Source organism: Cnephaeus nilssonii (assembly GCF_951640355.1).
Source record: "Cnephaeus nilssonii genome assembly, chromosome: X".
Classification (NCBI taxonomy): Eukaryota; Metazoa; Chordata; class Mammalia; order Chiroptera; family Vespertilionidae; genus Cnephaeus; species Cnephaeus nilssonii.
The window spans coordinates 4106056-4119198 of NC_137071.1; the positions used below are offsets into that span (position 1 = coordinate 4106056).

A 13143-nucleotide genomic window follows, 5' to 3' on the forward strand; every position below is an offset into this window, starting at 1 on the left:
TGGCTTTTCATATGCATGTCCCAGTTTTGATACCACAAGCTGATCATAGGTAGGCAATTGAGACATGATAGTTTGTTCAGTGACTGCTCCAGGTCCCTTGCTGAGTAGAATGGCCCATGAAAACTTATTTTAGCAGTCAACAGTGCTTCCTATTCAAGTAACTAAAACATAATTCCAAGGTGTTCTTCCTGACAAAGCAGAGTCCAACCCTACCTCTTATAATTTGTCTGAACAAAGCCAAATTACCTTCTGGAGCTCTAACGTCAAGCCAATTAAAGAGGGGAAGTGTGGAAAGGAGAAGGAACATCTATTTCTTAGTAGTATGTCAAAAATAAATACACAATTATTCAAATTCTTTGGGAGGCCCATGTGAACTTTACAACTTTGGAGAGAATGGTTTCAAATGTTACATATTACATGTTATATATTATATATTTATGCTATATACTACATACTATACATATATTCTGTGGGTTATATATTATATGCTATATATAATAACCACACCAATATGAATATTTTATTTCCATTGGTAAGCTTATGATAGTCTTGCAAATTCTGAAACTCTATAAAATTAAGCTGCAAAAAGGCACAGATTTTGAAAATTAATAATCCCGCATGGTCTTGGTCCAGTGACTCTTTAGATCACTCATTCTTCCACTGTCATTTCTATTACTTGTTAAGTAGGAACAAAGTTCAATTGCTTATGTAGAGTGAGAATCTTGTAAAACCTTCCAAATCCATCTATAATACTCTTATTTTTTAAAAATAAAGTGCAAGTCTAATAGGAAAGATAAATTCTAATTGGATTTTAAGTAATCATTTCTTGCCTTCCAGGAAAGTTTACCTGTATTGAGGTTAAGTTTCACTTGGAACGCCAGATGGGATATTATTTGATCCAGATGTACATCCCCAGTCTCTTGATAGTCATTTTGTCCTGGGTCTCCTTTTGGATAAACATGGATGCAGCCCCTGCCAGGGTCGCACTGGGCATCACCACAGTTTTAACGATGACCACCCAGAGTTCAGGTTCCAGGGCATCTCTGCCAAAGGTAAGAAATCTCCTCACTTGACCACAGTGACCTGAAAAGTTTGTCAAAGGTTTTGTAGGCTGGAGGATTCTGGGAAGTCAGAAATATTTACCAGTTTGTGACACTGTTGGAGATGCAAATGCAATAAGAGAACAAAGAACTGAGTTTGAGATCATTAGAGCTCTGAGGACATGGGGCAACTTCATAATCAGATCAATTAGGGGGAAGGGGAGTCAGGGTTGAGAGAGGAGGAATGAGTGGAGGCAGAAACATTCAGGGATTCTAAGACGCGCTTGAGTGCTTTTGACATTATGTTGTTTATGAGCCATGAAGCTTGCAGGCAGGAATTGAAGAAAGATCGATTCAACTTACGCTGTATTGTCAACATTTTATTGGTGAAGTTATTGTGATCCATATCTTAAGTAAAGTCACTTACATTAATAAAAATTTAAATTAAGCTCCTGGCAGTTTATGCAGAAAAGCCAGCTCAATGAGTATGTATATATATACTGGTATATATGAAATGAATGTACAATATTATGGTGCAGCAAATGAGATACATGAATCTTTGTTATGCCTTAATTTACCATAATGGTTGATACATTACTATTTTCAAGTGACATAATTACCTAGAGAAAGATCAGCAGAATCCTCCAACTTGGTGGATATTCTGGTAACTGTGGGAGGTTGAAAGAGAAGTGTGGGGTGGATATCAGTGACACATAGACATTTTTTGGCAAGTCAAGTAATAATCCATAATGGCTGCACAATCTATTTTTATGTAAGGCAGGCCCTCTGCATTTGTAAATACTACTTAAGCAAGTAATGATACATGCTCCACTTGTGAAATGTCCCAGCTCCCCAAAAGTGCGCCTATGTGTGTTCCCACTTTCACTGAGTACATTGAGGCATTGGCTTCAATTTTACAGGAGTGTGAGTTCAATTTAGTATTCAGTGTATACTGCCTCGTATGGTTGAGCAGTCTCTCCAAAAACCAGTTCCAGAAAATTGAGATGTAATCCCATATCTTTGCTGGCGTGAGCTTATGCTCAGTTATTCTGCATTTCACATGATGAGAAATATTAGATTGTGGTCCACATTATTTCCTATGTTGGAAGATATGGTGACATGTGAAGAAGGTCTGTGGCTATAATGGAGATGGACTGGATGTTGTGAAAATAGTTCTACAAACTTTTCAGGTCCATGCCTCCAAAGATAAATATTAGATTTTAGTATGCTAACAAAGAAAATAATAGATGTCTCTGATAGTTTTTTTAGAACAAATAGTACAAAATACGTGTGCCATATTTCTATTGGAATATAGTTGTGAGAAATACTAACAGCCTTTTATTCAGCTATAAAATCACAAATCAATTTTACCTATTAGAAATTCTAATCCACACTGTGCTTCCTCCCAAACTGGTTCATTTGCTTATTTCTCTTTAGTTATTAGTTACTGCCATCACCGCATGCCATGCCATTATTAAACCCCAGGATGCACAACTATGTACTTTACAATTTAATAGACAGCTAAGGTATTGGTGACAAATTGTAAGCAGATAATGTCAAAAATAAGACATTTAGCCTCCAACCACTTATCGCTATGAAAATAGTAGCCATTTATTTTCAAAGTGAGAGCTTGAGTTTTTAAAAATGTGTTATTCATTCTTATTAGCTATTTTGTTTTTACATCAATGGTCAAAACTATTGCTAAATAAATTGTCGCTGATCAGTGATCTTTGCATGTAGAGATAATGAGGAACCAAAAGAGAGCATATTCAAAAATCATTTTATACTGGGCTCTGAACTCATAGGGGTTATCTTTTTGCCATCAGCAGGTTTATCTTCCCACATGTATTTTTCTTTGGCTATTATTAAACATGGTTGGCACTCAGCTGACTGTGGAGAGATGTGACTCATATAGATGACAAGTGAGAAAAGAAAATGGGATCAAAAGTGAGTCATGGAAAATAAAGAATTAACCATACACTTACACACACACACACACACACACACACACACACACACACACACACAGATACTCATTTTAATTTACAAATACTGCAGTCCCTGAGCAGATGCTCCACCATGCTGACTGTAAAGGTACTCCAGTGCCTGTGGCAACAACCTTTACAGAGTAGGCATGTACATTATTTCAATTAATTATTTTTAAATGTCCAGTCATCTGCAATAATACCGGGTTTGGGGGTATAAGGGTCTCTAAATAGCTTTTACTTTCTCAAGAATGTCCTGCATCCTGCATGCAAATGTGTATGTAGTCTCCCTTAAGAGTGACGCTTTAGTCAAAATTATGAGATAACAAGATTATCCCCTCTCAAAAATGTTAAACTTATAAAACAAATACTTAATTTTAGAGTTTTATCTGTACGATGGTAAAAACTCTATTGATTTTATCCAAGTTTACATACCCTCCACTAGCAGAACACCTGGCTCATAATAGGCACTCAGTAAAGTGTTGATTAGTGAATGAATGAAAAATATTGAATAGTCTTGTAGTCAAGAGGTATTCCACATGTAATTTAATTGGCAATTAATTCACCCATCCATTTACTCAACTAACATTATTAAATTTTTTCTCTGTGCCACTCATTATGCTAGGGGCTGGGGAAATGAACTATAAAGAAAACATAATCCTTGCTCTCAGGGGCTTGTAATCTTTAATGTCAAAGACAAATACTTGGACTAGTGATTATTAAACAACTAGAGGCCCAGTGCACGAATTTGTGCAAGAGTAGGCCTTCCTTCCCCTGGCTGCCAGCACTGGCTTCCCTCTGGCACCCGGGACCCGGGCTTCCCTTGCAGCCCCAGCTTCATCCGGAAGGTTGTCTGGAAGGATGTCTGTTCTAATTAGCATAGTAGACTTATTATTATAAAGGTGGAATACAGTCATGCACCACATGACAACAGTTCGCTCAATGACAGACCACATATATGATGGTGGTCACATAAGATTATGAGAGAGCTGAATTTCCTGTAAAAAAACTGAAGGATTTGTGGGTCAGAACAAACTTTGTTTTCTTTAATCGGAGCAATACCTGAGTGGCTTGGCAATGTATTCTTATAGCACCTAAATTTTGAGTGCACAGATTATATTCCCATCAGTCAGCCACTGACCTGTTTCAGCACAGAGGAGCCTTTCCCCCCAACACTACATATTCAGAGGGTCCTATAGCTTCCCAGGCATAGTTTGATGGTGTTCAGAGTATATGGATGTAAATTCTTTGTTGAGGAACTAAGATCCTATAGAAGGACACAGGTTCATAAGAGCTACCTTAACAGGTATTAAGTGACACTGCCACTTTAGTAAAAGCTCTCAGTGATAATATGGAACCAGCCTGTACCCGTACTTTGGAAATATTTTTAGGTTGTAATGATGTGAAGCATAGATAGGTTTTATTTATCCCCCTTTGTGCCAGATAGGGTCAATGGAACAAAAAACAAACTTCCAAAGTCCAAATATTGGGTCCTCGGTTCTATGCTCTCTCCATGTTAAATACCCTCTTTTTTATTAATATCACAAAGTTCCTTAATCTGACCACTGTTCCAATATATAACAGCCAAAACTACATGGTCATGACAGTCCCCTGTGTTCCTTTATCTCTCCATTTTGATTTTCTTATTCCTACTGACCCTCAGACAACCTTTGATCCCCTCTTGACAATCACTATTATGGTGATCTACGCCCTCCAGATAACTTAAGATATGCAGATGACACCATCTTACTGGCAGAAAGTAGCAATGATTTGAAACAACTTCTCATCAACATGAAAGAAGTGCCAAAGAAAGACTGCATTTGAATATCAAGAAGACATACATGATAACTACAAAAGAACTATACAACTTTAACATATTTGATTAAGACATCAAAATTGTTAAATATTTTTGTTTACCTTGGTTCTGTCATCAATTAAAATGGAGACTGCAGCCAGGAAATCAAGAGAAGGCTGAGACTTGGAAGGACAGCAAAGGAAGAATTCGGAGAGATCACTAAGAGTAAAGATTGTCATTAGAGACCAAGACTGAGATCTTCCACACCCTCATATTTCCTATTACTATGTACAGATGTGAAAGGTGGACAGTGAAGAAGGTTGATAGGAAAAACTTGATTCATTTGAAATACGATGCTGGAGGAGAGCTGTACAGATTCCCTGGACTTCCAGAAAAATGAAAAAGTGGGTCCTAGAGCAAATTAAACCTGAAATATCCCTGGAGGCAAAAATGACCAAACTAAAGTTATCCTACTTCAGGCACATCATGAGAAGTCAGAGTTCTTTGGAAATGACAGTGATGCTGGGAAAAATAGAAGGCAGCAGGAAAAGAGGAAGATCAAATATGAGATGGATTGACTCCATAAAAGAAGCCATAGGCATGAGTTTGCAGGAGCTGAGCAGGGCTGTTGAGAACAGGACATTGTGGACATTGCACATTTGTAGGGTCATAAGCAGTTAGAGGCAACTCAATGGCACATAAGAGAAATACGCCTTACCCAGTCAGTTTCTCCTCAATATTTCTAATCTATCTAGTCCACATCCCTATCCATAGAGTAGCACAGATAGCTTCAATGTTCTATTCCCAACCTTGTCAGAGGAAGCAGGCAGAAGGCTTGTGGGACAATGTTTATGAAGTCTATAGTAGTATACAGTAATGTCCTAGGCCTTCACATTCACTCACCACTCACTCATTCACTCATCCAGAGCAATTTCCAGTTCTGTAAGCTCCATTCATGATAAGTGCCCTCTAAAGGCATATCATTTTTATCTCTCATGCCATATTTTTATTGTAGCTTCTCTAGGTTTGTGTAAGTACACCCTATGATGTTCATACAATGATGAAATCACCTAACAACACATATATCAGAATATATCCCAATCAGTAAGCACACATGACTGTGTAAGTACATCAAGAAAGATGCCTAACCTATTAAATAGAGGAGGGAGAAATGGAGGGGGTGGGAGGGAGGGAGGATGGAAAGAAGAAGGAAGCAAGAAAGAGAAGGAGGGAGATAAGTTAGGAAAAAGGCCTAAAGGAAGGAGCCTGAGTTGAATCTATAAAGCAGACTAAATAGGTGAAGTAGGAGGAGGTAAAGGTCATTCCAGGTGATGAGGACTTCCTACTCATATTTGGGCTACACTTATAAAATAAGCTTTTCTAGAAGACAATCTGGGCAGGTTTCCAACATGCTTCACAAATTTTAAACACATTTCAAGTAAGAAACTTGTGTTTATTGATTCCAAGTTAATATCCTGCCTTCCTGCCAACCAAAGGCTTTTGTGGATTTTGCTTTATTTGGTCTGGTTTTGTTTGCTTTGGTTTTCAGAAGTTCATTGTCTTCCCCAAATACAGGAAAAAGAAATACCAGCATAATATCTGTTCCATAGATACCATCCCATTTGAAGCTGTAAAACTAGTTCTAAAAATAAACATCTCTGCCACCCTGGCCAGTGTGGCTAAGTTGGTTGGGCATCATTCCATGCACAAAAAGGTTGTTGGTTCGATTCCCAGTCAGGGAATATGCCTAGGTTATGGGTTCCATTCCCATGGGTGGGGATGCAGGAGGCAGCTGATGTTTTACACTGATGTTTCTCTCTTTCCCTCTCCCTTCCTCTCTCCCTAAAAATCAATAAAATATTTATATCTATCTATATAATATCTTTTATATATACATACATACAGGGTGTCCCAAAAATGCATACACCCTTAACAGCTGATAGTTCAATTGAGGTTTATTTCTTTTCAGATTTAACTCACTGGAATTAATAATTATACAAAGTATGTATACATTTTTTGGGACACTCTATATACATCTCTGCCAACCTCCAAGAAACTGTTCAGCTGATAATATTCTAACCATTTGGAACATAAGACCCCCAGTGGCAGACTATAGGCTGGGTGTATTGTTGTCTTTCCAACATGCAGGGAAATATCAGGATGAATTGAATAGCAGGCTGTGAAACATCAGGCAGTATTTTCCCTTACTCTGTGTTTGTTAGTATAGCTGAATGTGTTGTGGGAACTCATAAGTGTGTCTTGAGTCCTCATTTGTGGCTGCAGCCTAGACACTGTAGAGGTGAGAACGAGCATTGGTAGGGGACAGTGGGGATGACACAAGTGCACAGGTGACTCTGACAGGTCCATAATCATCTCCTTGGAGCAAGGATCCAGAGGCATCTTTAACCATTATTAACTGAGATTCCCTATTTCCTATAGAAGAAAACGCCCCCTTATTTTCAGCCATCTGATAAACTAAGACCAGCTGGACCATTTCAAGCAGCTACCAAACCCAGGACAGCTTGCAATTTAAAACAAAAGAGGCCGTAGCTCTGCCACATTCAGTCTTGCTTTATTCCCCATGATAATGTTTGAATGTAGACACTGCAGTAAGAGAAACTATGAAAGCAGTAAGACTGATAGTTATAGAAGTTCTGAAATAAAGATTTGGATGTCTGTTTTAACTCTAAAAAATAAACATAATTGCTCCTTGAATCAGGTACATCCCTAGCTAATTGGAATGAATTTATTGGGTCAGATTGGTATTTCTGAAAGAGGTTGGGAAATGTTTTTGTATTTTAAAATCAGGATGCCACTAAGTTCTTGGATAAAAGATTAAAAAGTCTGAATGCCCAAGGTTTGGCAAATTGATCTGCAGACCAGCTTGCTTTATAACCAGATGTCTGCATATGTGGGAGACTTCATAAATTTTCCCTCTGACATTTCCCAAGCCACAGCAAATTGAAGAGTCATTGATGTAGTGAGTGTGTGATAAAAATATGCAAAGAGATGACGTGGGTGAATTCTCTCAGGACAGAGCTGGAGCACCAGTGGCGCTTTAGTTTAAGAATGTTGTTGGCAGCCTTTTCAGGGAAGCTGACAATCAGAGAAGCTACCTAGGCTATGCTTCTTCTCAAGTCCTGATAAGGCTCATAAATTTGGGGAAGTAGCATTTTGAGGTTCAATATAATTTCATACACTCTTTCCATTTCATTAAAATGAATAACTCTCTCAGGGTCATACATCCTAAGTGTCTTCAGGTGAGGAAAAAATGAACTATTACACAGAATGTATTACAGACTCAAGATACAGACCTGAGAAAACAAAACTTTTGTCCTTATGAAGACTGACACATACATAAAATAGAATATTTTAATTCAGTAAGCTAAGGGCAATGCAGTAGTTTTGTGTTGTTGTTTTGTTTGTTGTTGTGTGTGTGTTTTGTTGTTTTTTTTTTTTACAAAAATGACCATAATAATTATGCTCTCTGCATCCATACCCTTTAGGTAATAGCCCCCTTCCACATTGACTGTCAACTTGACCATATGACTTGCCTTGGCCAATGGGACAATGACAAACATGATATAAGCAGAGACTTGAAAAATGCTTGTATATTGTAGTTAGCTTTCTCTTGCTGCTCTTGGGGCTCCTATGGACACCACCAAGTGAATAAGGCAAGGGTAGCCTATTAAATGATGAGAGACACATAGCCCAGTTATTTCAATTACCAAGGTGATAGCCAGTTAACCACTACTTCCTTGCTCACTGCTCCAGGTACTGGTCTCCTCGTTGTTTCCCAAATATGCCAGGCACATGCTGTCATTCCTGGGCCTTTGCAATGACTGCTCTCTGTACCAGGACAGCTCTGCCCCCAGTTATTCACATGACTAACTTGTCTGCCTTTTCCAAGTATTTTTTCAAATTTTACCTTTTCAATAAACCCTGCTCTGGCCATTATCACCTCACCATGCTTCAGCAACACCTTGACCCCACTCAACTTTTCAATTTGTATTTGTTTCCCCAGTGTATTTTATTACCTTACTAGAGGCCCAGTGTACAGATTTGTGCACCAGTGGGGTCCCTTGGCCTGGCCTGAGGGGATCAGGCTGAAACCGGCTCTCCGACATCCCCCGAGGGGTCCTGAATTGCAAGTGGGCACAGGCCAGGCAGAGGGACCCCACGGAGTGACCCCACAGGTCCATGATCGGAGGGACCACGGGAGGGCTCCAGGGCATGTCTGGCCCATCTCACCCGGTCCCAATCAGCTGGACCCCAGCAGTCAGCTAACTTGCTGGTTAGAGTGTCTGCCCCCTGGTGGTCAGTGCACATCATAGCAACCGATTGAACAGTCGAAGAAATAGTTGGACATTTAGCATATTAGGCTTTTATTATATAGGATAGCAACTCCAAGATTTATATCAAACTCTACTATGGATTATGTTTATTTTAATTGTCTATTTCCCTTACTTGACTATGAGCTCCATGAAGGCAAATATCTTTATCTGTCTTACTCCCTATAACAGCACATAGCTTATAGTACATGCTCAATAAATGTTTGTTGAATGAATGAATGAATGAATGAATGAATATATACATCTCCAAAGTCTAGTCACTGAGAAAAAGCCATCTAAGCTTTCTCTAGGATACCTTGATTGGCTATTCTTTACCACAGAGAATCCTAGATGCCTGCATTATATTACTCTAACATAATAACACTTTTATAAAGTTTCACTTCTCTTATTCTATCAAGTAGTGTATTCATTTTTCTTGGATAGCTATTGCTTATAGGCAATCTAACCAAAGACATAATAATAAAACAGCAATGGTTTAGATGAGAGGGCAACTAGATATGCCATTTTTATTGCTGTCTTGCTTCCTTAGCACTGTCACAACTGATTTGGAGGTTTCTCAGTGTGCCAATGCAAGTGACCATTTCCCCTTCTTGCTCCTCCAGTTTGTTTGGATGCAAGCATATTTTTAAATTCTCATAAAGGTATCCACAGGTCTCCTCATCTGAGCTCTCTACAGCCATTCCAGACCAGAGGTACAGCCCCATACTCTTCCATGGGGCCCAAACATCAGAAAATACTCCCTTTTCTTTGCCTAACAAAAACCAAGTGGCTTTTTTCTCTGATTCTAATGTGTTATCGAAGACTATCTGTGCATTTGAACCTTAGAATTTCTTTGGGCTTGAGAAACCATGAGCTCTAATCTGAAGCAAACTGCATGATATGCTTAAAACAAACCATTTTCTATGCCTCACAAAAAAAGGAGGGCAACCCCAGTTTGCTTTCCAAAATTTACTATGTCTTAACAAAACTGAAATTTCAAAGTATTTTCTAAACTATAAATGAAGTGATCATATAAAATCTTAAATTTTTGTGTTGTTAGCAGAAGAGCAGGCCTCAGTAATCCTGTTAGGGATGGAAAAACTGGTGACTATGAAGGTTAATTCACTTCCCATTTTTGAAGATCTGCTTGAAGTAAGACACCACTTCTTACAGGAAACCCTCATGAATCTCTATCAAATGTAAACAGCCTCTCTCCCTTCCTTGCATCTCTGGCATTTTGGGGGTCTTATATTGATCCCTGTATTCCAACATGTGGCTTAATGATCATGGCCCATGTGTGCTTGCCCTAATATATTGTAAACACCTTGCAGAAAGGACCAAGTATTGCTCAACTCTGCCTGGCCCATGTGACTTACATAGAAGATACTGTTAAATACTCTATGGGGGCCACATTCAATGGTTCCACATTCCTGATGTTCTGTGATCAGAGCAAGATTTAGTGCTGGAACTTACTTGGCCTCATAAGGAAGTGTCACTAAAGCAGGGGGTCTCAACCTTTGCTGCACATTTGAATTGACCAGCAGCTCATATGACCATTGATATGGTTAGGTTTAAATCTATCATTTTATGATTTTTATTTGTCCCATTTGTTATTTAAGCTTTTCTACCGTCTTTCTAATTTCCTGAAGTTTACTGGCTCTTTTCAACTCAAATCCTACCCTGTGAACTCTAGCTTCTGTGGGCTCTCCAGATCTTCAGCTCCACCTCTTCAATTTTGGAAGTTTGTTGAGTTCTGCTTAGGTTCCTCCTCTCTGCATCATGACCTGCCTGAAAACTCTCTCAAGACAGTAAGCTGGAGAAATAGCAGGACTGACATCATTTGTTTACCATGTTTCATGGAATCACTGCCCTTTTTGCCTAATGTCTGATGCCTGGAAAACCACTTTTTCATATTTTCTTCAGATTTTTTTTTAGTTAATTCAGTTAATGGAGGGTAATTTTGATCCCTGTTACTCCATCTTGGCCTTAAGTGGAAGTTAATGCCATGGTTTTGAATCCTTTAGTTCTTTTTAAAATTTGACATGGAATGTAAATAAATTGAATGTAACAATTTTGATAACTGAAATAATTATCAGAACCAGCATCTATAATAATAAAAGTGTAATAGGCTAATTAGACTGGACATCCTTCCAGATGTCCTTCCAGACGACCTTCCAGACAAAGCCGGGGCTGCGAAGGAAGCCTGGGTCCCGGGTGCCTACCAGCGGCTAGAGGGAAGCACAGGCCCTAGATGCCAGAGGGAAGCTGGTGCCAGCAGCCTGGGGGGAGGAAGGCCTACTCTTGCATGAATTTTGTGCACCGAGCCTCTAGTTAGCTTATAAATGCTAAGATTATAGTTGTTCTAATCCACATTTGTTGTTCTAAGACCACATTTATTAAATAAATGGTCTATGAACTCTAAGACTGAGAACAAAAGTTTTTTTGAAAAATTAATAGTTGGTATATATGGGCACAAATAATAGCCTAATGGGAAAATCAATTTTGCTCTACAAAATGTTTCATCAAAAGATTTGCTTTAAAGTGTTATATTCCAACATATTTAGGCTTATAATCGACTAATTATTATTAATTCTTATTTTATAACACACTCTGGACTCTGGACTGCTTTGGGAAGAGGGGACCTTACCTCCTGTGCAGCAACTCCTCTTCACAGGTCAATTTCTCTTAATGGTTCCTGTTGGCCCCCCTGGATGCACTCACTTAAATCACATAATTATTTACTTTGAAAAGGTTTGATTCAACACAATAAATATTCAAGGTATACCTACTATGTTAGATATTAAGTAGGTCGAAAAGATAGTGAAATAGTTCCTGCCCTTGAGGGATTTATTATCTAGTACAAGACTCAACAAATATTATCTACGAAGGGACAGACAGTAAACATTTTAGGTGTTGTTTTAGGCCATACACTCTCTGTCACAACTACTCAACTCTGAACTTATAGCACAAAGGCAGCTACAGATAAATACATACTAGTACACACAAGAGCATGGACTGTGCTCCAATAAAACTGACCTAATAGAAAGAAGCAGAGGAAAAATAAAGCAGAGGTGTACATAGAACAATAGAGGGTGGGGCAAAAGTAAGTTTACAGATGTGAATATGAGAAACACAGAGTTTATTTTTATATTATTATTTATTAATGAATGTATGTTTCCATATGAACAAATGTAAACCTATTTTTGCCCCACCCTGTACATGTATTACATAGATGACCAGAAGCAAGTGCTATGAGATGTCAATAAGATTCATATCTTAATACCTGGTTTATAAAAATAATGAATGATTTAATGGAGGCAGCAATATATGAGTTGATGTATTAAAATTTGATAGGATTATAATAAGCAAAAATGACAGGGGAAGACCTGAAATAAATATCAGAGATGAATAAGCACTGAAGATTTGGGGGATGAAATAGTCCTATTGAGCTGGAATGTTGATTATACACACAAGTGAGGTGGGAAATAAAGAAATGTGAGGCCTTTGGATTCCCCCCCACAGAGATAGTATCTTCCTTTTCTGAAGTGGTTAAGCTCCTTCCTTCCATCCTTTATCTCATTCTGTCTTATATTATGGTTATTTTTGCATTTCTCTTTGTTCCTCTACTAGACAATCCTCACATTTAGGGCAATGATTATATACTGCTAATTTTTAAATCTCCAGTGCTTCTAGCACAGAGATGGAAGCCAGCAGCAGAGCAAAATTATTTGTGGAATTAATAAATGAAACCATCCACTTCAGCCCAAACCATTTGGGCTTGCTAACTAGACCCTGAGGCTATGCAGAAATAGTTTAAAGACTAGCTGACTAACAAGGAGTGGAAATGTTCACTAGTTACAACAGTAGCACCTTTATTTTTCAACAAGAGTTTTGGTAAGAGACCTTGCAAATCCCCATAGATTAATTTCTTTGATTCCTTCATCATGCAGATTTGACCATAATTAGTAGCCACTTGAAATACAGCTTCTAGG

The 13143-nt window shown here is 38.4% G+C and overlaps 1 protein-coding gene across 2 annotated transcripts in view; it reads left to right on the forward strand.

The window, feature by feature from the left end:
- GLRA2 (glycine receptor alpha 2) overlaps positions 1-13143 on the forward strand; it is a gene marked incomplete at its 5' end in the record, with an annotated part of 172052 nt that overhangs the window by 68856 nt on the left and 90053 nt on the right. For both annotated transcript variants that reach the window (XM_079764459.1, XM_079764458.1), the window contains one exon: positions 838-1052. In XM_079764459.1, the coding sequence (XP_079620585.1) occupies positions 838-1052 (215 nt within the window). The remainder of the gene's footprint in view (positions 1-837; positions 1053-13143) is intronic.